We start from the raw sequence: 25,771 nt of genomic DNA, 5'->3' as shown, positions 1-25,771 counted from the left end.
GCTGTAAATTCACGACCATTGTGATAATGCAGTTAATGGGAGGCACCAAAAAAAAAAAACATTAAAAATATGAAACCCTTAATTAAAACAAAAGTCACCTCTATTTAAGCACATTTTGACGTACAAAATATAATGTTAAAAACTTTTGTAAGTTGATTTTGGTATGCTATAAGACATTTATAGTTTCCATTTTAGTTTAATTGGAAATCAATTAAATCAACCTGTCCTCAACCGTTGAACTCTTCGGATAAAATAGCTTTCCATTCTACTCCCTTTCCTAAATACTTTTACATTTTCTTCATGTTACAATTTTCCCAAGTGAAAGACATTGTTCCATGGAAATATTTGCATAGCCATGGAATCAGAAGAAATATTACATTGTTGCATTCTTGTCTTTCATTTTTGCTTATGTACTTTGTCTATAAAGTGTCTATATGCCATTTCGTTTTTCTTTGTTGAAATTGTTATTATCTTTATAGTGATTTAGATTATAACATAATGTTGACTGCTCTACCCTAATTTTTGACATTTTACCTAAAATGTCTGTTCGCTTTGGTCAAACATTGTTGTCATACAAGTGAAAGGATTAGCTAGCTGTAAAACAAGGTTTAATCCATTATTTTCTACATAAGGAATCTGACAGTTGTTTTCCATTCGTTTGATGTGTTTGAGCATTTGCATGATTTTGCCATTTAATAAAGGAACTTATCATGGAGCTCGGTATTTTTTGTTATTTTACTTTGTATATAGTCACTACTAAGTTGTTTAAATCATACGGTCTCTGTCGCCATGACCTGTTTATATAGAAATAAGGACATGTGTTATGATTGCCAGTGAGACAACTATCCACAAAAATTCAATTGAAGTTGATGTAAGCAATTATAGTCAACATTATGGCTTTCAACATTGAGAAAAACCCATACCATATAGTCGACTATAAAATTAAGGCCCAAACAAGAAAAATATTAAATGTTCCTTTTCCAAAGTAACACGACAAAGAAAAAAAAATTGATTTTTTTTTCATCATTCTCATTTACTCTACTTATCAATCTTTCAAATAAAATCCCCTAAGGTAAACAAATGTCATACGTTTTTTTTTCTAATTGCAGAGGTCTATAGTTGCCATCTTTTCTGGGGATTCTAAAAGTTAAAAGTTAAAAAAATTATCATTGTAAAATCTGTTAAATTATACCAAGTGTATATCAATATTTGGAATACAATTTAAAAAATACTTTAAATCAAGAATATTTTACCGATTGTATATCTACTTGGAAGATTAAAAAAAATCCCAAAATTCATGTATTGCCTGAAATGATGTTTGGCAATAGTTTGAATAGTCATTATATTTCAGGAAATAAGCTTAATGCCTGAAATTTTCAGGCAATAACTTAATGCCTAGGCGTTAGATTATTGCCTAGGATTTAAGCTTAATGCCTAATTTACTTATTGCCGCTAACATATATATTCTAAATGTATAACTACGACATTTCAAAATTGGTAATTAAACGACTTTTGCCAGAATCTTAAATATATATATATATTAGATTGGCAGTGGTATAATGCTTTCCGGATTTTTTTCCCTCCGTTGCATCTACTTTAATTAGGATTATAAATGTGGGGATGGGTGCACTTAGATATCAATTTTTTTAAGAGATTGGCAGATGAGACACAAGTTCCCCGCCCTTTTCATATATTTTGATTAACAAAAATACATACCCTATCATATATTGAAAAAGAAAAAACATCAATAGCTATCATGATTGCGCTATTTTATAGAGAGATTAATAGGTTTGACAAATATCCGATGGAGACGCATTTACCATGTTTACGACAGTGGTTTTTAAATGCATATGTGAAGAAAAAAAATCGACATTTGATTATTTAAAATAATGTTTATATTGTAATATGCCCTTTGTGGGCCCCTTTAATGGAAAAATCTTCTTCTTTTTCATTGTGAGTTTGTATGTATGATTTTGGTGTATTGATTTGGTTCGCCGTCTACTGAGACATAATAAGATCATACATCCATAGGATCTAAGGGCCTCCATTAGCAAATCAAGTTTATTGTAGTATATAGACACTAGATTATATTGCAATATCTTTAATGCACAGAAGATTTTACTAGTATTATCAAAACCCTTGTTTACATTAATATTGGTGATTTATCAGAAATCTTTGATTTTAATTCCTACCAGATTTGTGACTATATTTCCTACTTGTTAAGTTGTACCAGATATTTATAAAGTAATATTTATGAGGGTCTGGATGAGGGGGACGGTCCCTCTATTCTTTTTTAGTTATAGCTCTAATTGTTTGCATTATGCCAGCAGCCTTAGAATTTTGCCTGTTTGCTGTAATCACAAGTTAATTTGTGCTTAAAATTTTCCTTTGCTTAATTTTTAGTTGTGCTTAGATTTTAGTTGTGCTTCAATTTTAGTTATGCTTCAGTTTTGGCATGTTTAGATGTGTAGTTTAGTAGTCACGGCTTTGCATGTATTTCAATATGCCTGTGCTGTATCTATGTATTGAAAAAAATTGCTGCTTATCATATATTATCATGCATGTTCTGTGTTTTAATGTTATTTATATGTTATTTATATTCGGTAAAAAGCCTCAAGAGCTTAGGTTTGTACTGTTATATGGGAACCGAATCAAAATAAAACCTTCGTATTCGTATTCTTTAATTTTGTAAGTAATTTTTCTGTAGTCTTCATAAATTTTATCCACTATTCTCTATTCTTTATTTCTTGCCTATTTTTATCTTTTTTTCATTTTTTGGGTCCATTTAATATCTGTAGAATTGGCCCAACCCTCGTACATATGTCTCGGGTTGTAAAAAGAAAGATAATTTCCCTGTTACTTTTTGCTCTCATATTTGTGACTTCAAGTTTCCTGTCTTTTTCAAGTGACGTGTGATAAAATTGAGAATGGAAATGGGGAATGTGTCAAAGAGACAACAACCCGACCATAGAACAGACAACAGCAGAAGGTCACCAACAGGTCTTCAATGCAGCGAGAAATTCCCGCACCCGGAGGCGTCCTTCAGCTGGCCCCTAAACAAATATATATACTAGTTCAGTGATAATGAACGCCATACTAAACTCCAAATTGTACACAAGAAACTAAAATTAAAAATAATACAAGACTGACAAAGGCTAGAGGCTCCTGACTTGGGACAGGCGCAAAAATGCGGCGGGGTTAAACATGTTTATGAGATCTCAACCCTCCCCCTATACCTCTAGCCAATGTAGAAAAGTAAACGAATAACAATACGCACATTAAAATTCAGTTCAAGAGAAGTCCGAGTCTGATGTCAGAAGATGTAACCAAAGAAAATAAACAAAATGACAATAATACATAAATAACAACAGACTACTAGCAGTTAACTGACATGCCAGCTCCAGACTTCAATTAAACTGATTGAAAGATTATGTCTTCATCATATGAATATCAGGCACAATCCTTCCCGTTAGGGGTTTAGTATCATACCATCATAACATATATGAGAAGAACATAACCCGTGTCATGCCAACAACTGGTTTTTAAATAAATGTGTTTAGTGCGGATGCAAAGACCCTATAAGTGAATCAATATTAACGCCAAAATATGCAATCTTTAATGACCTGACAACAGTATCGTAACTATATCCCTTCTTAATAAGTCTATTTACAGGTTTTGTTAGCTTCAGAGGTGAATACTGACATTTTTGTGCTTTATAAAGAATATTTCCATAAAAAATTGGATGTGAAATACCTGAACGTATAAGAAGTCTGCATGTTGAGCTATATTTACGAATGATGTCCTTATACCGATGATAAAATTTAGTAAATGTTTTGACTAGTTTGTGATATCGAAAACCCTGGTGTAATAATTTTTCAGTAATACATAAATTTCTCTCGTTAAAATCTAAAACATTGTTACATACACGAGCAAATCGTACAAGTTGAGATATATAAACACCGTAAGATGGTGACAAGGGAACGTCACCATCTAAAAATGGATAATTAACGATAGGAAATGAAAAATCATCTCTTTTATCATATATTTTAGTATTAAGCTTTCCGTTAATGATATAGATATCAAGATCGAGGAAAGGGCAGTGGTCATTGTTAGTATTAGCTTTATTTAAAGTAAGTTCAACAGGATAAATTTCTTTAGTATACACACTGAAGTCGTCATTATTGAGAGCCAAAATATCATCCAAATATCTAAAAGTATTAATAAATTTGTGTATCAGATGTTGTTTCGATGGGTCTTTGCTGATTTTTGTCATAAATTGTAACTCATAGCAATACAAAAAAAGGTCCGCAATAAGTGGTGCACAGTTAGTCCCCATTGGAATTCCGATAACCTGACGATATACGGAATCTCCAAAGCGAACAAAAATGTTATCTAGTAAAAATTCAAGGGCATATATAGTATCAAAGCATGTCCAATTGACATAGTTTTTTTGTTTATTGCTACTAAAAAATGACCTAAAAGAGTTTGAACATATATATTCACATTCTGACTTTTTAAATGCCCATTTAATTAGGTGTGTGAATTTTTTCTTAATGAGAATGTGAGGCAATGTGGTATATAGGGTAGAAAAATCAAAACTTTGAACAGATTCAAAATCACCAATATATGCATGCAATTTATCAAGTACTTCCAACGAGTTCTTGACACTCCAAAAGTAATTAATCCCACTATTTTCGAAGGCCTTATTTGAACAATTTATTATCAGGTTTTTGATACATGTTTTATAACTTATTCCAAAATTTATGATCAATTATCGAAAAGTTACGTCATCGACACAACCTAGAACTATATATCTTATAGATATTGGTCCCAGACACAATCTCTTATTTCATCAGAAAATCGGTCAATAGGTCAATAGTGAAATCAACCCAAAGGTATTCCCCTGTTGACATGCGCATTAGAAAATACACGTCGCCGGAAGTGGAATTTGACAGAATGCAAGAATTCGGTCAAGAGATGTTTTGCATGTTTTTGTGGAAATTAGACGCATTTTTATACTGAGAATGATTAAGATCACTTTATTTATAGCTTTGTTTTTATCAACTACGTTCCTGAGCATGTAAGTACTCCTGTTTTTATTCCATGACAATATCTTCTGACTGGTGTCAATCTAATATGCACTCCCTATTTAAACTGTTTTTTAGGGTCATAACAACTTCACAACTCTGCAATGAAGTTATCAATATTTCAATTTTTCAATGGTTTACATTATAACAACTACTGACCACTGCCAGTCTTCACAAGAAAATTGAGCAGACACAATCCCGATGCTAAATTTTTTGACATTTTTTTAGTGTTTTCTCACAATGACCCCAGGTCAACCAGGGCAGTTCATTCATAAAATCGAAATTAGAAACTAGTGTATTGGCCTGTAGTAGAACTTCTAAATCAAATTAAAAAGAGAAGGTACATATACAAAACAGTATAACATAACATGATAAGCAAATCAGAGTTTTTAAAATAAATATAAGAGGGTGGTAATGGGGATACCTTCATGCCGAATAACAGTAAAAAATCTTGCCAAATGACGTTAACGGTAACTTTTGGTGCATGACGATAAAATGAAGACTTTCTTCAAGACTATAAAAAATCGACTGATTTTGACGAATCACGTTAATTTTTTTTCCAAAAATAACGGTAACGATAATTATTTGAGACCTCTGACGAATAACGATAAGGATATTTTGATGAATCACGGTAAAATTTTAACCAATTTGACGCTAATGGTAGCCGAAAATGACCGTTTGACGCCTGACGGTAAAGGGCATTTATACCCTCATATCATTATATACATTTTAAAACACACATAAAAATAAGAAGATGTTGTATGATTGTCAATGAGACAACTTTCCATTTGAGACCAAATGATGTAGAAGTTAACAACCATAGGTATGTTATATGTAGGTCACTGTACATGGTAAAAACCCAACAGTGAGTTTACAAGCCTGTTGATGGACCTCTGAAGACTGCACTGCAGTGATTAGATTTGAATGGGTTATGCCAAATGTAATACACGAAACAAAAGACTTCAAATGAACTTTGGATCTGGAGCCCTGACCTCTGAAATCCTATAAGGATAGTAAGAATTTCATGGAATATAATTTCCTCTATAATCATAAATATATATATAGTTCCTAAAGGAAGAAATATTCTGGAATATTATTTCCAGTGTCAGAAATATTACAGTATATGTGCTAACAGAATAAAGGGTATAGAATATGTGTTCCAACAGATAGCATTGTTAAAACAATGTTTCCAGGATACGTGTACATGGAGCTTCTGTCTTGTCTGTTTGGAAGAACAACCAACTTTGACAGTAACAGTACATGTAGTTCAGGAATATCATTTAAAGTGGGTCTCATTGGGGTCTAAGCGTGACCCGGGATTGCCGATTTTTTTTAAGCGTGACACGTGAAAGTCAAATTATTGTGCCGTGAAAACGGGAAATGAAGTCTAGCGGGACACAAGATACAAAAAAATGAGAATTGCTTATGTACATAGTGTAAACGGGATACGGGAATCTGACAAAACAGTAAGCGGGATCCGGGATCAGAACCCCCCAATGAGACCCCCTTTAAACATACAATGTTAAGGTTTAAAATATGCAATGTATTACACTGTCTTTTTATGTTCAAGAAGAAGGATAAAAAAATGGGACAAAGTTGAAGAATTTGACCTATTTGGAGTTCCTTTGTATGAATGAACAGCTAGTTGGCCTGAAGTTTATCAGAGTAAATGTTGTCATTGACTCTATTAATGACTGTGGTGTAAAACTGTGAATTCAGAAATTTTTTATTGTTTTTATTATTGCACAAAATGCATTTGTGCAATAATGTTAGGTTTGCATTCATAATTTCAGAAGTAGTTTTCCTTCATAAAATTTTTGCAATTGCTTTAATAGATTTCACATTTTTGCTAGACACATGTAGAAGTCAAGAATTCACAATAATGAATGCACACATACATGTAATTGATTAATTTCTGAATTTACATTAACATAAGGCATGTAAGGATGAATATGACATGGGAAATGTATGGGAATCTTGGCGAATAGGAAAGTTGTCTATATGAGCTACACATGTATCCCTCATGGTATAGAACCACTAATTAGGGCCCTGTCAGAAAGAACATACAAGAACATAAAGAAAGTAGTTCCTACGCATAGCTGTAATTTTGTCAATAAGTAAAATATTTGGGTAATTTTGGTATAAAAGGAAAGCTAAAGGACTTGGAATCACTGCAGAACCCTTTTTGAAAGTTTCTTTTGAATAATAAAAAAAATATAGTTGTTCAGATCAGAAGTACCTGTTTTGGTACTACCAAACTTCCGGGAACCAGTGCAATTAAAGGTATCAGAATTTTTTCAGCACAAGTTAGGATAAGATATAGTTTTGACATGAAATGACATTCTTGAAATTGCAGAATTAAACATAATAGGCAATGGGGCTATGAATTAGTGCTTTTATTCCTCATTTGATAAATAGAAACGTGCAAATTTTTCAGAACAATTTCCCATTTGTCTGGTTGTGCCCAATTGCATCCTGTTACATGTATACATGTACATGTATGACAAATATTTTAGATAAGGGATTCGTTCCTGGTCTGTAAGATACAAAATTTTAAATGTCTACTTAAAAAAAAATCTTCCCATCAATGTGATATTTTGTCATCTAGGCAGAAACTATATGTCGAAGACCAAGAGTGATTATTTCGCATACAATTTACAATGTAGTGTACTTGAAAATTTACTTCATTGTGTTGGAATAACATACATATGCATGTATGAAATCAATCTCTATGCATGAGTCATCATGACATACACTGATCATGTATGTTTTATTAGGTTATATTGCACAAGACCAAAAATTTGGTAAATCAATGCGACCATGTTGACTGTCAAATACAAAAAGGTCAGACAAGTTGAAGAAGGATTGTATATCTTTTTTCACATTTTGTATACTGAAAATATCACTTTATGTACACATTTGACAATTAATTTCTATTGTCCATGTACACAAAAATATATCTCCTGGGAGAATGCCTTAATTTTGCTGATTTGTAGAAATCAGATGATATATAATACCCTTTCTAGCATTAAAAAAGATACTCCTGGCATAGCACACCAAATACCGGTACTATAATCACTACTATTTATATAGTTTTATATTTATAACTTGAACTTTTTTTACATTTATGTTTGTTTCTCTGCATCAGATACTAGGAGGTTTGTTAGAGCTCTTAAGCTCACAATCCTAGAGCATCACCCCTTGGTACCTGTTGCAGCTTAGCAATCAATTACTGTAAATTCAGAAATTATTGCGAGGTTTTTATTAATGCGAATAATGCGACTGAGCGAGTATCGCAATAATAAGAACTCGCATTCTGACATCTGAGACATATAATGTATTTAGCTTTTCCGAAATCGCAATGATTAATCTCGCATTTGTGATAATTATTCTAAAATCACAATAATAAATGCACGCAATAATTTCTGAATTTACAGTATATTTATACATTTCCAGCAAAATACCATATTAAAAGATAAAATAAAAGCAACTGCAAATAAAATCAAGTGAGAGGACATCTGCCACATCTCTGGAGAAGCAATTCTTAAATACTTTTTTATGCCCCCAGCCGCGCGCAGCGGTGGGGGCATTAAGTTTTACCCTTGTCCGTACGTCCCAAAATTGGTTTCCGTTCTCTAATTTTTATTTAACATCAATCTATATCAATATTTCAGGTGTATTATATGAATGTCATGTAAAATACTGTATGTTGTACAGATTTTATTTGCTATATGTGTATGCCCCCCTGGTGACCTAATTTGGAAAAATAAAATATCTTGTCTTATCTTATCTTATAGTGTTTCAACTTAAAACCCCTTAGTATTGTAATGTTCAGTCAGTCATTCCCAATTGCAAGGTCGCCAACCATTGGGCAAAGACCAGTAAAAATTGAGTTGGTCCGGTTAAGTGATATGCATTACTGGACCAAAGGACCAGTTTAATTTTTAATTTTGTCCAAATCATATATGTAAATGTCCTGTAAAAAAGAGTCTGGTCAGTTAAAGTAAGAAGAATGGTTTACTGGACCAAATGTCCAGTTGATTAATGGAAGTCTTGGGAACCACTGTAAATGTAACATTTGAGTCTTTTATCCAAGTTTGAAATGAAATAATTCATTTTGTCATTGATTTCAATTATAGTTTTTGGTTACATCATCTACTCCTAGTCTGAAAGCATATAATTCCATGTACATGATGTATGATATATAAAAGTTACACATTACTTTAGCATACATTGTACATGTAAACATGGAACTACAATGTATGTATTGGAAGGAAAATTTAAATTTAAAATGAAATTTTATTGAATATATATATTTTCCATTTATTAATTATTCATAAATATAAGGTCTATGTCAATGTATGTCAAGTATAATTATTTTCTTAAAGTTTTTATTATGAATTCCTATAGATTTTTGAATATATTTTCCTTTTATTTATTATTTATAGATATAAGGTTCATTTCAATCATTGTCAATTATATTTTCTTAAGGTTTTGATAACCTATTGAGTTCCTATTGATTTTTTAAAATAGATTCATTGAACATGTTTGTCCTTGTTTCTTAATGATTTGTTACCTTTACCTATATATACATGTATGGTACATGACCTTAGTATTGGCATGACTGATACATTTGTATATATATACAACATGTTAGCTGTATTGATTAATACCTTCATGCTAAAGTTGGCTTTTCTTTTTGAAAAAAAAAAATAATGTGCTTTATAAATGAGCAATCTAAAATTGCTGGTTTTTAAAGCACATTGTTATGTTTGACTTTTAATAATGTGAATTTTGCTCTGGAAGAAATTCAGATACATGCAGACGTACAGAAAATTTGAACGTGACTTGATAGAGAAATTAATGAGTATACACTTTAAAAAGGGAAATTACCATTTAACCATTTTATTTGTAAATCTAATTGCCTGATCAAATGTTCATCTTTAAATACATAGAAAAGTTTTGGGGAAGACTTCAAGTTCGTTTTCCTATTTTATTTACATGTACAAAATGTATAATTTCACTGCTATGTCATGTTCAACTGGTTATGTTAAAATATCTATCCAACAGTATTGAATTCATTTGTATTTTTCCCAGTGGAGTTTCAAACTTCATGTACTTCATTGCAGTTGACGCAATGTATTGATATATTGGATAATTTTCTGAATTGTTACTTTAACTGGTCATGGTGCATGTCCAAAATTGTAAAATTAAATAAAAAAGGTTTTATCATGATCAAGTACAAAAATTTGAAGAAGGAAATGAAATTTTGATTAGGCATATATGCAATGACATATTTTTGCTTATGGAGAGTCAGTAAGAATTTTTAAAAGCTACTGAATTAATTATATATATAAATGCATGATAAACTAAGCTAAAGTATACAAACTACATGTATATCATATGAACTCTGTCATACATGTTATAATGACCATTAGGATTAATTAAGATAGTAAATTTTACTGTTGACATTAAGAAAATTACTGGTCAACCTTGTTTCCTATTTAATAACTGAAACAAAATGTACATTATTTATCAACACTTAACTAAGACAGGAAAACAACACTTGATCAGATTATTAAAGTTAATGTGGACTGTCTAGAACTAACTAGCCTAAACATGTAGGTCACAAGGTCAAAGAGGAAGATCACAGCAGCCAATTATTTAATTGAGCTATATAAGGGGGATTAATTACATGTTCATCATTTGAATGTAACTATATTATATACATCCAGTAGTTGCTGGAATTTGGTAAATAATTTTCCTCTCGTGTATGACAGGTCTCTGACCACTAGAATGAAGGTCAAGATTTAGAGCATCTGTACAAGTGGCAGTAATTAAGGCAGAATCAACTTCTTCCCATATGACTTACATTTTTGTAAATGCTAGAACAAACTTTTACAAATGAAAATTATGTATTATTGTTTAATTAAAAGCCATGTCCATTGTTGAAGATTCTTCATCATCTATTTTGACCTCTAGTAGATGTCTTTTTGTCCCTGGTGCAACATGTTGAAGGTGACATAGAAGTACTGGGCCTTCGTCAGGTCTTGTAAGTGCTCTCACATGTACAATTATTGCCAGATTTGTATAACATTTATATCAAATGTTTATATCAGCATTGTCTTGGGCAAGTTCGAAAATCAGTGTGGATCATCTAGTTTTAAAAGAGTTATTGCCCTTTGAAATATTAATTATGTATAAAATTGCATTGTAAGTGCTCTTAAACCTACATTTCTTGAAGGATTGTTATGAAATTTTTATTCAAAGGTTTATATCAGCAATGTCTTGAAAATTGGAACTCTGTTCTTTTATTTTGTCTTTGTGTTGTTGGATTGTTGTCTCATAGCTATAGCTGGATACTCAAAACAATGTACATGGTATCTTTTATTCATATCATACATTTATGATATATTGATAATATTGTACATGTACATGATGTAATTAGTCAATCCTTGGTTTTAAACTTAGCCATTTTTAAAATTTATACTTGTTAAATTTTATATCTTCATGTCATCTGCATACTCCTTTTGACATATATATGCCAAAGTTCATGCTCTCAATAATAATACCCCCCCTCCCCCCCCCCCCCCCTCCCCCAAAAAATCAAAAAAATCTGAAATACATATAGATTAAGCATGTGTCCAAAGCAATTAGGTACACTACAGTCAGTCAGTAAGTAAATCATTTATCATAGTGACATGTGTAGATATGTACAAATTTTAACAATATAATATAAAGAGGTAAAAATACACCCATCCCAATGGACCTATAAGCATAAGTCACCTTAAATAATATTAAACATTTTCACTTTCTTGCAAATAACAAACTATTCAAGAATTTATTTTCACTACGTGTACATTGTTCTTAAAATTGGTGTTAAAGTTTCATTTAATATTTTAAAAACCAATCACTAGTTTAAGAAGAGGATGCAATGTGGATGGTGGAACAAATATTAAACTTTGTAAATCGATGAAAATTCTATTGCTAGAATCTCCATCTGGTATAAATTTTACACAGTATCCTTGTTATAGCACTGGATCACTGTAAGAGTGTCTAGACTTTAGTGTCATGCTTTTAATTTGATTGAATGATTTATTGGGTTCCTCCATATTTTAAGATAGTTACAAGTTTTGAAACAGATGACAGGTAGTTGAAAATAGGTCCAATAAAAATGTAAATGGTCCTGTATCTTAGTAATACTATATTTATCTAAGTTATATCTATTGTTAACTGTGTGAGTTTTTTTTTTAATGTTGTAATTAATGACATTGTTTACATTTTGAACATGTGTTTTAATCATTTTTCAGAACATATGGCAATGGAAATGAGAAATTAACAACTGGTACAATTCAGGATGAAACTATAAAACAGGTATGTATACGTGTTAGTTTTTAGCTGGTCCAGGATGTCAGACGACATTGATTGTCCTTGTTAAAGAACAAATGAAGAAAGCATTGCCATTTGTTTATTTGTCTAATATACATTGTATTTGTACCATTTATTTGTGAATACTATCATGACTATAAAGTCTATCAGTGCTATCTGAAATGACTTGTGTATAGCTTTTGTATGGATCATTTAAGGAAAAAGACCCTATTTCAAAATCCCATGATTTACCAGGATATTGTGTTAAATTTATGAGGATAACACTGTTTTATCCTTTTCGTTGTTCATTATGTGGGAAATACATGAAGATGTTCTAATCATTTTTGAAGGAATTAGAATTTTCTCAGTTGTATTACAGAAGAAATTTTCTGAAAACCATGACAGCAAAAATAATAACATGCACATGCCAAAAATGTTGAAGTGAATTCTTATATATAATGTGGAAATATTTTATGTTGATAATAATGGCTATATACATCATTAACATGGTATATATATACAAACATATGTTCAGTCTACGACATACATGTATAACATACATATATAACACGGTTTTACATTGTTTACAGTGCATGATACATAATCCATAAATGTTGTAAAAATTGGAGAAATACATTGTTTCTGTTCAATTTATTTACATTTTTTGTAGACTCAGGATGATTAAGAACTAGATTTATTGCATGAACACAAGTAGAAAGTTGAAAACTGTATTTTGCTCTCTTGGTGTCTTTTGGTTATTTTTGTTGTTGGGCTGCTGTCTTATTGATGTTCAAAATATGTACCCCACAAAATACATGTAGATCTCATTTTTTTGTACATGCCTTAAAGCCTACAAAATTCAAGAAGGACTTGCGAATGTTACATTTTGACATTAAAATCTAGAAATCCCTAAGGCTTTGAAAGTGCCTAAGTTGCAGGACTAGTACATCTTTTCAATGGACATCTGAAAATCATGAAGAATAATTCCCTCTCAGTTTTGGCCCAAAAAAATATTAATAATTATTGTAAAAATTAGAATTTCTCAGGAAAATAAAATTATTATATTTTGATAGTAAAAAAGAGAATGGAAAATGAAATATTCTCCACCTTTAAAATGTTGATGTAACAGTTTAAATCTTGTTTCTTCAACATATTCAAAGGGTCCTGAAATGACATAAAGTTCACATGTGTAGATATTTGTTCTTTTGTGTACTTTCAAAATATTTACATAGATATTATTCGTGAATTTAAATACAATTTTGATTATAATGCATTGACCTGTAATTAAAGTTAAGGATCAAACATTATCATACTGTAGTCCAAGACTGCTCTGACAACAGACAGCCTTTTTAAGCTCTTGCTGGGTACTACTGATGTCAGAGGGCAATCAGTATAGAAAAAGGCCCTATTCTGTACTAAAAATGATGTCAAGCATCAGAGTAATCTGAGTCTAGAGTATGATTAGTTATTCAGAATATTGAATATTGTGATTATATTTTATAAATAAAAAGAAATATGAGATCATGTAATCCAAGGCAGGCAAGTGTTTTAGCTTGTGACAATTTGGACTGTCTTGTGTTGGTGTTTATCCATTGTTGAAGGCCATATGGAGAATCTACATATGTTTACTGTTATGAACATCTGTTTAGTAATGGGTTTACATCTCATTGACGGTACATGATCCCATATTTCTTTTTATTTATAAAATATAATAATGATAATCGATATTTGAATAATTAATCAGCATGGCAAGATCTATCTACTCTGAAAATTTGAAAACCCTTTTTCATGTTTTTGGAGTTAATGCAGCTGAAATGTTGATTTATACAGTTTTGGCTCTTATATAAAAAAAACTTTAAGAGCCTGATTAAACATGCAAATTGCAAAAATGATCAGCAACACAAAGAATAACTATAGTACATGTTTGTCTCACTATGTGCATATAAAAGTCCTAATCACAAAACTGGCAATTGTTTTACCAGGTGAGACATATATAGACATAGGTGTGCCTCTTGTTTGTTGTTTTTGAAAATATTCATTTGACCACCTCATGGTCTTTACTCTTATGACCTTCAAGATTTCAAAGAGGAAGGGCCAACCCCTAATTCATTTCATTCACAGGGTCAATGACAAAATGTCAAAGTTTTTAAGACTTTCTAGAATTTGAATATGAGTCTTTTTAAATGATCTTTAACTTATAATGACCTGTGAATAAGGCCAAAATATTGGGCTGCCATTTTTATGTCTTGTAACTTTTAAAATTATAAATAATAGTATTTATATATACATGAGACATATTGTAGTTATCATTTTTATATTTTGATGTTAAGTTTTAATTTGGTGTTTAACCTTTTATATTTAGGGGTTGCACCTTCTTATTTTTTTTGTATTTGGTGCCTGTATCCACTTCCCGACATTTAATTTGTTACTTATTAGAGATGAAGGAAGATGTCACATAAACATGAAATTCTGAAATAGATTAATGAGGATGTTTGCTGGTGAAATTCAAAATAAGGATATTTTCATATACATGTGGGTTTTTTTTTATAATAGATAATGTTTATATATTATACATAAGAAGAAAAAAGATGAAATTTTAAAATCTGTGCTTTTCAAAAATGTAAATTCTTGAAGGGAAAAAGATGCTTCTGGATGATACCGTACATGTAGGACTATATTTTCAACAAAAATTGATTAACTTTGACTAACTATGTCAATTTTTGACTAAATATTTCAACAATTATAAACATCAGTCAGCTGTAGAATATTGTTGATTGATAATCTTAGATAATTGTTACAACACTACTATCCCCTCCAATTATGTTTATAAAAATAAGAAGATGTGGTATGATTCTTTATTTAATTTATTGTATTTTATCTTTATTTTTATTCTAGATTCCTATTGACCCAGGAGGACAAAGTCAGGAAAAAGTACCACCTGAAATTATAGTTGAACAGGTAGAATTAGTTACATGAACATTTCATTTGTGTATGTCACAATAAAAGCTGGAAATTAATTGGAAATGAATACATCTTTTTTGTATTATATAATTGAATCCATAGGAAGGATCAATAAGTGCATTAAGATTGTACACAAAACCTGTCAAACTGTCTGCATTACTTAAGCAGACTTATGATACAAATAATCAATATTTGCTATTTAATCATGACACAATATTCATCCTGTTCATCAGATCAAATATCATGTCAGTGAATAAGAAATGATATTGGTAAAACCTTACAACCTAACAAACACTAGTCTTACAATATCCATCTTTATTTTAGCCCTACTCTTTCTGTAAATTTGCTATTAGAACATTTCCAGATAGAATTCCCTAAGGTCTATTCCAGAAAAAAACAATATGGGGGGTTCGAAGGCACTTTTTATGCCCCGCAACTAAAAGTTGGGGGGAATATTGTTTTACCCTTGTCTGTTTGTCCATCTGTCCCATTATGGGTATATAGTTATTCCAGATAACTCCTCCTACAGTTTGAATGCTTTGGAAGTTTTCACTTTGCTGGCTCTTTGTGCATATATTAAAGTGTGCATGTGGTCAGGGTTATGATTTTTATTTATATTTGCTCTTTTGGGAGATAGTTGAACATTTTTGGAGTACATACTTGCATTAGAGGTGCATAGCGTTTCCTGGATAACTCCACCTAAAGTGAACCTATTTGCTCCCATGCTCAACTTTGTGTATTTTTAAATAACACTTTGCATCTGTGGGGGCATCATTTGTGTCTCCCAGACACAATAATATCTCAAAGAAAGTCCTACATTGACTTTGTTATAATACAGTTACTTCAGAGTGGAGTGCGGGGCATCACTTTGTCTAGTTTTGTATGGCCATCTCCCATAAAATTGAATTTTACCTAACATACATAACCACACACTTTGAACTCTGTGACCTGCCCACACCTATACAAAAATAGTTCAAGTGCTATCCAACCCCCATATATTTTTTTTCTGGAATAGCCCTAAAAATTAAAAAAGTTTTCAAAATTTACTGCAAACATGAGAGACAAACTTCAATATATTGTTACTTGTGAATATTTGAAATGTTTGTTTATTTATAGATTAATCATGTTTTTTTTTCAAATTCAAAAGGGGGGATAAGCTTTTACATTTTGTCATTCATTGTACATGCTCCTTTTAAAACTATCAAGTATTTATAAACATGTCATAAGAGTTACACTTTTTTATGCCCTTATGCCCTGCCTATGATTGTAAAGTTCATTAAGCCTTCTGGTCCGTCATTTCATCCATCCCATATCAGGTTAAAGTTTTAGATTAAGGTACATGTAGTTTACCATGAAGTTGTATAGTCTCATCACATGTCCATTTATGTTGTGGCATTGTGTCATGTGTGTATGAGCAATATTTGAATAATACTGCATGTACATGTAATTGCATATTCGATAAAATCAACAATACATGTAAATGATAAATAAATGTATGACAGTGAAATTTGATCTGATAAGTTTTTATCAATACTGCAAATAATAAAGGTGTAACTATAGGTCATTATTTTCCAAGCTGTTGCGCAATTTATACACGTTTATGCATTGATTTGAATTTAAAGAATAAGTCAAATATATTATTAATGTAAGGAAAATACATTATCCATCAAAACGAATGATAAATTTAAGGAATCAGATTTTGTATATATATTTTATTCATGTTTTTATTAAGAAAATAAAGAAATAAATACTAAGTGTGCTACATGTATAAGAGCTTAACATGCTTTTTTTAAAAGCTATTATTGTTTCCGCACAATGCTGACTGTAAGAAAAATCAGCTATATTTTCATTCATATATAATCATTGCATAAATGTCTCAGAGTAAAACTTTTTTTACAAATTTTTAGCCAGGTAGTTCTTGTTAAACCTGAACAAATAGGCCATGTAGTGAATAGACTTTAATGAGACCTTAAAGACAAAAATCTGTAATTTAATTTTAACAATTTAAATGGAAAGCTTATCATAGGTCAACATGACAACAAAATAAATACATATGTACTTTGAATAGTGACCTCAATTATTTTTCTAAGGTTATATGTAGGTCTTGTGGATTTTTCCTGTTTTTGTTGGACAGATACCCAACTGTTCAATGAAAAAAGTCCTGAATGACATGGATAAATATCTGTTACTTGTATTATACAATCGTTCAAATTATCAGATTCACGTTGACATGTTTGAAGAGTACAAAAAGGGATGGTCTGTCTTTTGTGATAAACTTTTGTAATCTGTTGTCAAAACTTTTCTACAGATTGTCCAAATTAAATCCTCTGATTATTTTAAATGTTTAATGTTTAAAAATCCTTCTTTTCTCATGGGAAATTTATATGAGGTGTTATTTTTATGTTTTAAATCAAATATATAATTTATCTTTTCTTAGTATACTGTTATGTGTGAAATTTTCATTTAAATTGTAGATTTTGACTGTTCTTGTGACAGGAACTAAAGAATACAATAAAAAAGCATAAAGACCTGGGAGGGGGAGTTGACAGGGGTCAGCATATGTTCTTTAGTAAATATAAAACAAATATAAAAATTTAAATCAATGTCATCCCTCTAATCTAGACAAGTTGCAAACTGAATGCAAAAGAGAGTACCAAGTACCAAAGTATCTGCAAGCAATACAACCAAGCTATAAAAGTTATTAGGTGTCAAAATGTCCTTTCTGTAAAGTTTTTGCTTGTACATGTTGTTATTACTGATTTTTTTCCAAAATTTTGTTGACTTTAATTTTGGTAATTGAATATGATCAGATTATATAATTTGGCTACTTTAGTATTTAAAAGAAATGGCTGTTATTACTGTACTGTAAGTATTTTTTGCTTTTATTTAGACTTAGTTTATTTGAGTGTTTCAGTAGAACTGATTTCTTTTTCTCCTAAGTGGCAAACTTTACTGTCAAATGTCTTTTTTTTGTTTTTTCCCTAATGTAACTTTATTTCCTTTTATATTCAGATTGATGAAAAAAAGACAGATGTTGAAACAGAAAAACAAGAAACACAGACAAAAGAAAAACAAGATAATGTGTAAGTTCACAGTTTAGGATGAATAAAAGGAGATGTGGGGTAACGTCAATGAGACAGCAATCCAACATCAAATGTTACCAAAAGACATCCAGATGGCAATGTACCGTGATTACAAATCTGCCAATAAAACACATTTCTCTAAATAACCAATCAGATTTTACACACCACAACTTATAGCAAGGTTCATATTTTATTTTCTCAAGAAAATGACAAGTTATTCAGTTGATGGTCAAAATCTGGATTTCGATGTTACACCATTTTCTACTGAAGTCACTGACCAGTTTTGTGTGCCTTTCCTAAATTTGTTTTAGTTAGTCATTTCTAAAAACATTCAATTTGTACATATTGCACTGTTGTATAGGTTACAAGCAAATTATTTGAAAATTTTTCATTTTGTCCTTGCTTTTAGAAAAAGAAACACTATATAAAATAAAACCTTTTGTATTGTTTGAATTGGAAGAAATTGCCAGTAGCACGATACATTGACATTAATACTACAAAAATGAGATTACTTCTAAATAAGATTATTATATAAATATTATAGTCATGACAGTGAGTAAGTAAATTATTTATTATAGTGAGATGTGTAGATTTAGTACAAATTATATGAAGATATAATATACAAGAATTATAAGTACACTTGGCCCAATGGACCTATATTTCACTTAAAATAATACAAAACATTTTTAAATATCAGAGTCTTGCAATGAACAAGTTATTCATGAATTAATTTTAGTGTTAATTTAAGTTAATTATTTTAGAAATCTGTCAATAGAATTACACCTGGAGCATGCAAGTTTTCAGTTGTGATTCACAAGTTTAAAAAAAAATGTTAATTTAATATGTTTTCTTCAGTGATGATTTATCAATTGAAAAGAATTCTTTTTAAAATTTAGTTTATATTGGAATGGCACCCTGAAAAAAAAGACTGCACATGCCACCTTAAACATGTACATATTATATTGAATCACCTTGTGTGTATTGTAAATATTATTTAACAGTGAGCAGACTAGACCACAGGTGGAACCTCCCGTCACCATACAGACTGAGAAGCAAGAAAATCAAGATCCAATAGAAACTGTAACAGAGAAAAAAGAAACTGAAAATCCTCAAGTCAAATCATTGAAGTAAGATTTCATTGACTTTTTTTTGGCATCTGTCTTATATTTCATGCATGTACTAATAACATACGCTACTGTCTTATATTAACCAAAAACTGCTACAACATTGTACAAAGACCAATAAAAAATTTCATATAATGCACATCTTGTATTTATCATATTATACTGTCTTCATTATTTTCGTGGATTGAGGAAAAATTGTAGTTTCGAGGATATTTAAATTTGTGGTTTGCCAAACTCTGAAAACGAACCTATATTAAATTTGTACTTTGTTGAATTTTTATTTTCGTTGATTACCTTTACCCATAAAATCCATGAAATTTGTATCCCAACGAATAAAAATGAATCCACAGTATTAAAAAAAAATCTTGATTTTAACAGAATTGTTACATTATATAACTTGTATTCTACTTTAATTGCATTAAAATTCAATGTAATAAAAAGAATAACTAAACCAAAATAAAGCAGTCTTGATTTAAACAGTATTATTACATCATGTACATTGGCTGCCTTGAAATACCATGTTTTCCAAGTCAAATCAAAACTGTCTGATTTTACGTCTGACAGAAATTCTGTAATTTTATTTCTCTGAGGTCAAATAGCAGTAGATTTTGTAAAGAGTTGCTTCAAAGTAAAATGAAAACACATAAGATAAGTTGAGTTCATTGCATTTTCTGATTTATATTCCATTCAATGTAAAAAAAAATGAAATAGTAAGAATTTAAATATTCAACCTGTGACCAATAAACAGTTATAACTCACACGTTCCTTAATTAATGTGTTGTTTAGTCACTCATACCATATTTTCTCTATATTTTTTCATGGAATTTATACATATTTATTCTAGATTAAAGTGCATAAGAGGATTTTCTCTACTCTTATAAAAAAAAAATTATTGGATTTTATTGCATCAAAATTTCAAAATATATTTGGTAATTATAATTTCAAAATTAAAGTTGAAGTTAGAATAAATATCAATTCTATATAATTTGGAATTCTTAATTAAAATTTACACTTGCAGCAAATTTGATGTCTGATATATCATGAAGGATGTAGTAGGAATGAATAAGGCATTATATCATGAAAGATGTAGTAGGAATGAATAAGGCATTATATCATGAAGGATGTAGTAGGAATGAATATGGCATTATATCATAAAGGATGTAGTAAGAATGAATAAGGCATTATATCATGAAGGATGTAGTAGGAATGAATATGGCATTATATCATGAAGGATGTAGTAGGAATGAATAAGGCATTATATCATGAAGGATGTAGTAGGAATGAATAAGGCATTAATATATCATGAAGGATGTAGTAGAAATGAATAAGGCATTATATCATGAAGGATGTAGTATGAATGAATAAGGCATTATATCATGAAGGATGTAGTAGGAATGAATATGGCATTATATCATGAAGGATGTAGTAGAAATGAATAAGGCATATGAAGGATGTAGTAGGAATGAATAAGGCATTATATCATGAAGGATGTAGTAAGAATGAATAAGGCATTATATCATGAAGGATGTAGTAGGAATGAATATGGCATTATATCATGAAGGATGTAGTAGGAATGAATAAGGCATATCATGAAGGATGTAGTAGGAATGAATAAGGCATAACAATAAACCTCATCTTTTACATAATTTATGAAGGATTTTGACAAAATATTTTCTATTTTTCTTTATTCTTACAGCAATGAAGATAAGAATGTAGAAATTCCAGAAACCGTGCCAACAGTGGCAAATATATCTTTAGAACAGACACCAGAGACAGGGAAAGATGTACCTCAACAGTTAGAAAATAAGGTTGCAACAGGGGCAGATAAACCAGTTGATACTATTACTGAACCAGCAAAAACTGATGGAGATAAACCTAAACAGCAGGTATAGTTATGTTACTGAACATTTAAAATTATCATTGAAATAAATTTTATTATTACAGGTCTAGGAACAGGTGTACTTTTATTTCTCATTCCCCACATGGTTGAATCAGTTATGAAATTATTTCTTTCCAGGGTGATGAAATTCAGACATTTACAGAATGGACACAAAAAGTTTTAGAAGAGGAAAAACAAAAAAGTATGATATTTAATTTAATTTATTTTCTTAAACATGTTAAATATGTTAAATAAAAGAAATATGTGTGGAAACCTCAGAGTTGAATTGTTTTAGATTTACAATAGCTAATAGAATAACTAATCATTCTAAGTTATATTTGAATGTTCAGAATTTTGTATTATAACGTATATTATTATTTTTTTAAGCTTCTACAGAAGCTACAGGATCAAGTGTTAGTAAATCTAAGAGATCTGTAAATTATGCCTCTAAAGAATGTGGTGCCAAAGTATTAGCCAGTAATCCTGAAGCTGAGAATGTTAAAGCTGTACTAACCAGTAACAAGGATGAATATATGATAAATCCATGTAAAGTGGCCAAAAAATGGTAAGCCAAACTTAATGATTCATAGCTAGCTTAAAAAGTGATTGAAGATACTAATGGGACATTCAACACTTGAAAAGTCGAAAAGAAACTGATAAAGACTTGTCAAAAACACAACCTAGTAACTAAAGATTTAGCAACAACACCCTACCAAAGGTTAGGGAGATCCTCCTCCTCTAGTGGCATCTTAAAATATTGTAAGAAGGAATCTGCCTTCATTAACACAATTTTTTATTTCTACCCAAGAAATATATCCTATGTTTTATTCAAATGTATATTCAGTGAATTATCATTCGAGCAATATGATGATATACATCTTTTGTGGTTTTACTTGCCTCTGAAATTACAAAAGCAGGTCTAGTACCTTACAAATTAATAAATGAGTTGACATTATCTTTATATTTTTTCTGCAGATTTCGATAAATAATTTTTTTCCAGGTTTGTTATAGAACTTTGTGAGCCAATCCATGTCAACAATTTTGAAGTTGCCAGTTTTGAATTGTTTTCATCACAACCAAAAACATTTCGTGTATCTTTAAGTGATAGGTGAGTAGATAATTTTTACAGACTTTTTTAGTAAAAGACTTCATCAAAGGAGTAGGTCCAGTAAGACCCCTTTTTGGCTCCAAAATAAAGCAGTTTTACATAATTGTTAGAATGTAAACTTTTAGCTATTTATTGGAAAGTAGAATACTTCTTTTACATAAATATGGGCTGTTTTTGACAATACAATCACATGTATCGGGTACTAGCATCATTAAGTAATGCTAAATTACAGAAATCTTCACAATTTTAGCATTTGAGTTAAATTCTAGACGGTTTCCGTCTTAAATGGAAGTGGCCGCATTTGTGTTCATTCTTAATATTTAAATGTAAGTTGTATTTGATGATAATACATAACATATATAAAGGTTGAGAATGAACACGGATGCGGTCACTTTCATTTTTGACAAAAATCATCTGAAAAATGACATATTATGGCATATTTTATAGATTTTTCATATTTAAGCTTGATTTTGAGCGTCTCTAATGACTAAATCTGTTCAAATCTTTCACATAAACTAATCGACTGAAGTAGACACTTAAGTGTTTAAAAAGTGTCCAAAATCTTTCATCAGATGAACATGAAGTTTGAGGCCAAAATCTGCCCTTACCGGACCTCCTCCTTTGCATATCTAATGAACATCTTTTAACTTTATAATTAATTGTGGTAATACTTCTTTCATGTTTTCATCTATTAACCCCCCCCCCCCCCCCCAAAAAAAAAAAAATGGGAAGTAATATTCCCATCGTATTGTCAGTCTGTAGACCAAAAGCGACATAGGTTTATAAAAGAAATAAAATTGAAAGAATAGTCTTAATTATAATTCAGAGAAAAAAATTAAGTTGAAAGAATGGTATAATTCTAATTCAGCAAAAGTTTTGCTTTTGTGAGATAAGTAGAAATTAAAGAGTCAAGGTTTGGAAAAAATATATTTGTTTCGTACTGATTGATAGCATAAATTAAATGTTAATTACTACAAACAAATCAAAGTCTTAACGTTGAAGCCCTACAGTTATGTATAAAAAATGAAAAAGTTTTCCTGTGTTGTTTCAGATATCCTAGTAAGGAATGGACAAATATTGGAGATTTTACAGCTTCAGAAGAGAGAAAATCTCATCCATTTCCGGTTAAAGATGGTTATGTGGTCCAGTTTGTTAAAATAGAGATGTTAGACCATTATGGCACAGAACATTTTTGTCCTTTGACTTGGTTCAGGTAAGTGCTACAGTTTAACTATCAGGAAAAAGAGTCCACAAATTGAACCACATACAGCAAAAATTAGCCATCATAGAACATTCATTGGTGTTTTAAAGTGGGAACTTGAAAAATAGATATGTACTGTGGAAATACTCTGAATAAAAATTGCATATATGTTATTAAAAATTGTTTAAAATCAATTTTGTATTGTGGTTTTGTTATGTTCACCTTAAAGTTCGTTTTTGAATGACTTCTAGGTCTAAGATGACTGAATGATGTAAATACTGTGGATTCATTTATTTCTTGGATACCAATTGAGGAAAACTTGTATTTACATAAAAATTTGATTTCATGGTTTTTCCAAAGTCTTTTTTTAAGCCGAGAAAAAAAGTGTTTTCGTTGACCATTTAAATACTGGTTTACCTATACCAACAAAATCCAAGAAAATTGGTATCCAACAGATAATTATGAATCCATAGTAAATGGGAGTTCAAGTCAATGATAAAGTTGACTCTATTCTACTGATAACTTACAAGGGTTGACAGTTCTTACCAAAAGGTTTGTTGTTTTCCACTTAAAAAAAACGTCATGACCAGAAAGTTGTTTTAAGGTAGTCCTTCTCTTCCTCCTTTTCAGTAAAAAAAATGACTAAGGCGATTTGATTACTGTAAATTCAGAAATGCTTGCAGGCATATATCTTAGCGATTGTTGAACAATTAACTAAAATGTAATATTTATTATTCCAATTTAAAGAGATCCTGCATACAAATAATGCTATCAATATTTAAAATGCCAGTTTTTATTTATGCTAAACATAACACATTGGCAAAATTTCTGAATTTACAGTAATTGAAATGTAATTGAGTTGTCAGTTACAAGCCAAAAGTAGTTATATTTTTGGGCACTCTTAGTTTCCCTTACCAATAATACTGACTCTCATAAAACTGTGTAGAAAAGACATTCAACTTATTAAATATATTGCATCACTTCTATCAACTATTATTCTTAGGTAAAAAAAGTACATATAATACATGACCAAATACGGTAATTAAACATGAAATTACTTACATTTTAGAATGTTTGGAATGCCAGTAGAGTATGATGAGTATGGACATCGACCTCATGAAGATAACGATGATAATGAAAATGATATGGATGAAGGTATGTTTTACTGTGGAAACCCGCAAAACTTTAATATATATATATACATTCTTGCCATTGAACAGATTTTAATTGACTGCAAGCAAAGTTTCTGAACAGTACTGAATTTAATGCAATGGAAATGTCTTAAAATTGACTGAAAAACTGAACATTACATTAATTTTTACTTCTTTTTGCAGTATTATTGAGAGATGAGCAGACAGAAGATGCAGAAACCCACAAGAACTTGTTTGCTAGTGCAACAGGTAGGATATAACTTTGGTACTGAACAGTTTATTTCTGTTTAATGTTGGTATCTGGTTTAAAATTTGTCATCATTTGACTTTGGAACTGTTGAATAGTTAACATGTCAAAATTTATGATTAGGTTAGTTTAATGGGGTCCACTTATGATAAGTTGTATGAGCAGTGGCATATCATCCTCACAATATTTTTGTTAGCATTGACAATAAAGTTTAATTCAGAAGTTACATTTCTCTTTCATTTCAAGATGTTTTTATTTTACAACTGTGTTCTTGAAATTTGACTGATGTTAGAGCCATTTCTATATAATTGGGGAAATCTATCAAAAGAAAAAATTAAAGCTGACACATGCATATAATTTTTTTTGGACAGAGGGGTCTGGAATAACCAAAATTACTATTTGCATTTATCATATATTTCAGAAAGTGTTATGAAGCTTGTTAAGAAAGTTTTAAATGTGGCAGATAAAGAGCAGGATTCTAAAACAAGTAAGTATCATATACATAGAATGTGTAAGAGAAATTCTATATTTCCTCTATAGAAGGGTTACCCCATTTTCAAAG

General features: G+C 30.4%; 1 protein-coding gene across 1 annotated transcript in view; it reads left to right on the top strand.

Moving 5' to 3' along the window:
• The first annotated feature begins 4,941 nt into the window (after positions 1-4,941).
• Positions 4,942-25,771, top strand: part of LOC127729889 (SUN domain-containing ossification factor-like) — a 46,282-nt gene continuing 25,452 nt past the window's right edge. Inside the window, exons 1-13 of the mRNA XM_052237822.1 lie at positions 4,942-5,080; positions 12,398-12,461; positions 15,351-15,413; positions 18,429-18,499; positions 19,501-19,626; positions 21,320-21,509; positions 21,641-21,704; positions 21,890-22,067; positions 22,503-22,610; positions 23,662-23,823; positions 24,881-24,966; positions 25,146-25,211; positions 25,631-25,696. Coding sequence (XP_052093782.1) covers positions 5,025-5,080; positions 12,398-12,461; positions 15,351-15,413; positions 18,429-18,499; positions 19,501-19,626; positions 21,320-21,509; positions 21,641-21,704; positions 21,890-22,067; positions 22,503-22,610; positions 23,662-23,823; positions 24,881-24,966; positions 25,146-25,211; positions 25,631-25,696 — 1,300 coding nt within the window. The 5' untranslated portion in view covers positions 4,942-5,024. The remainder of the gene's footprint in view (positions 5,081-12,397; positions 12,462-15,350; positions 15,414-18,428; positions 18,500-19,500; positions 19,627-21,319; positions 21,510-21,640; positions 21,705-21,889; positions 22,068-22,502; positions 22,611-23,661; positions 23,824-24,880; positions 24,967-25,145; positions 25,212-25,630; positions 25,697-25,771) is intronic.

This window comes from Mytilus californianus, unplaced genomic scaffold, assembly GCF_021869535.1.
Source record: "Mytilus californianus isolate M0D057914Y unplaced genomic scaffold, xbMytCali1.0.p SCAF_2, whole genome shotgun sequence".
NCBI lineage: Eukaryota > Metazoa > Mollusca > Bivalvia > Mytilida > Mytilidae > Mytilus > Mytilus californianus.
Note: the sequence above shows the minus strand (reverse complement) of the source record. Positions and strands in the feature narration are given on the sequence as shown.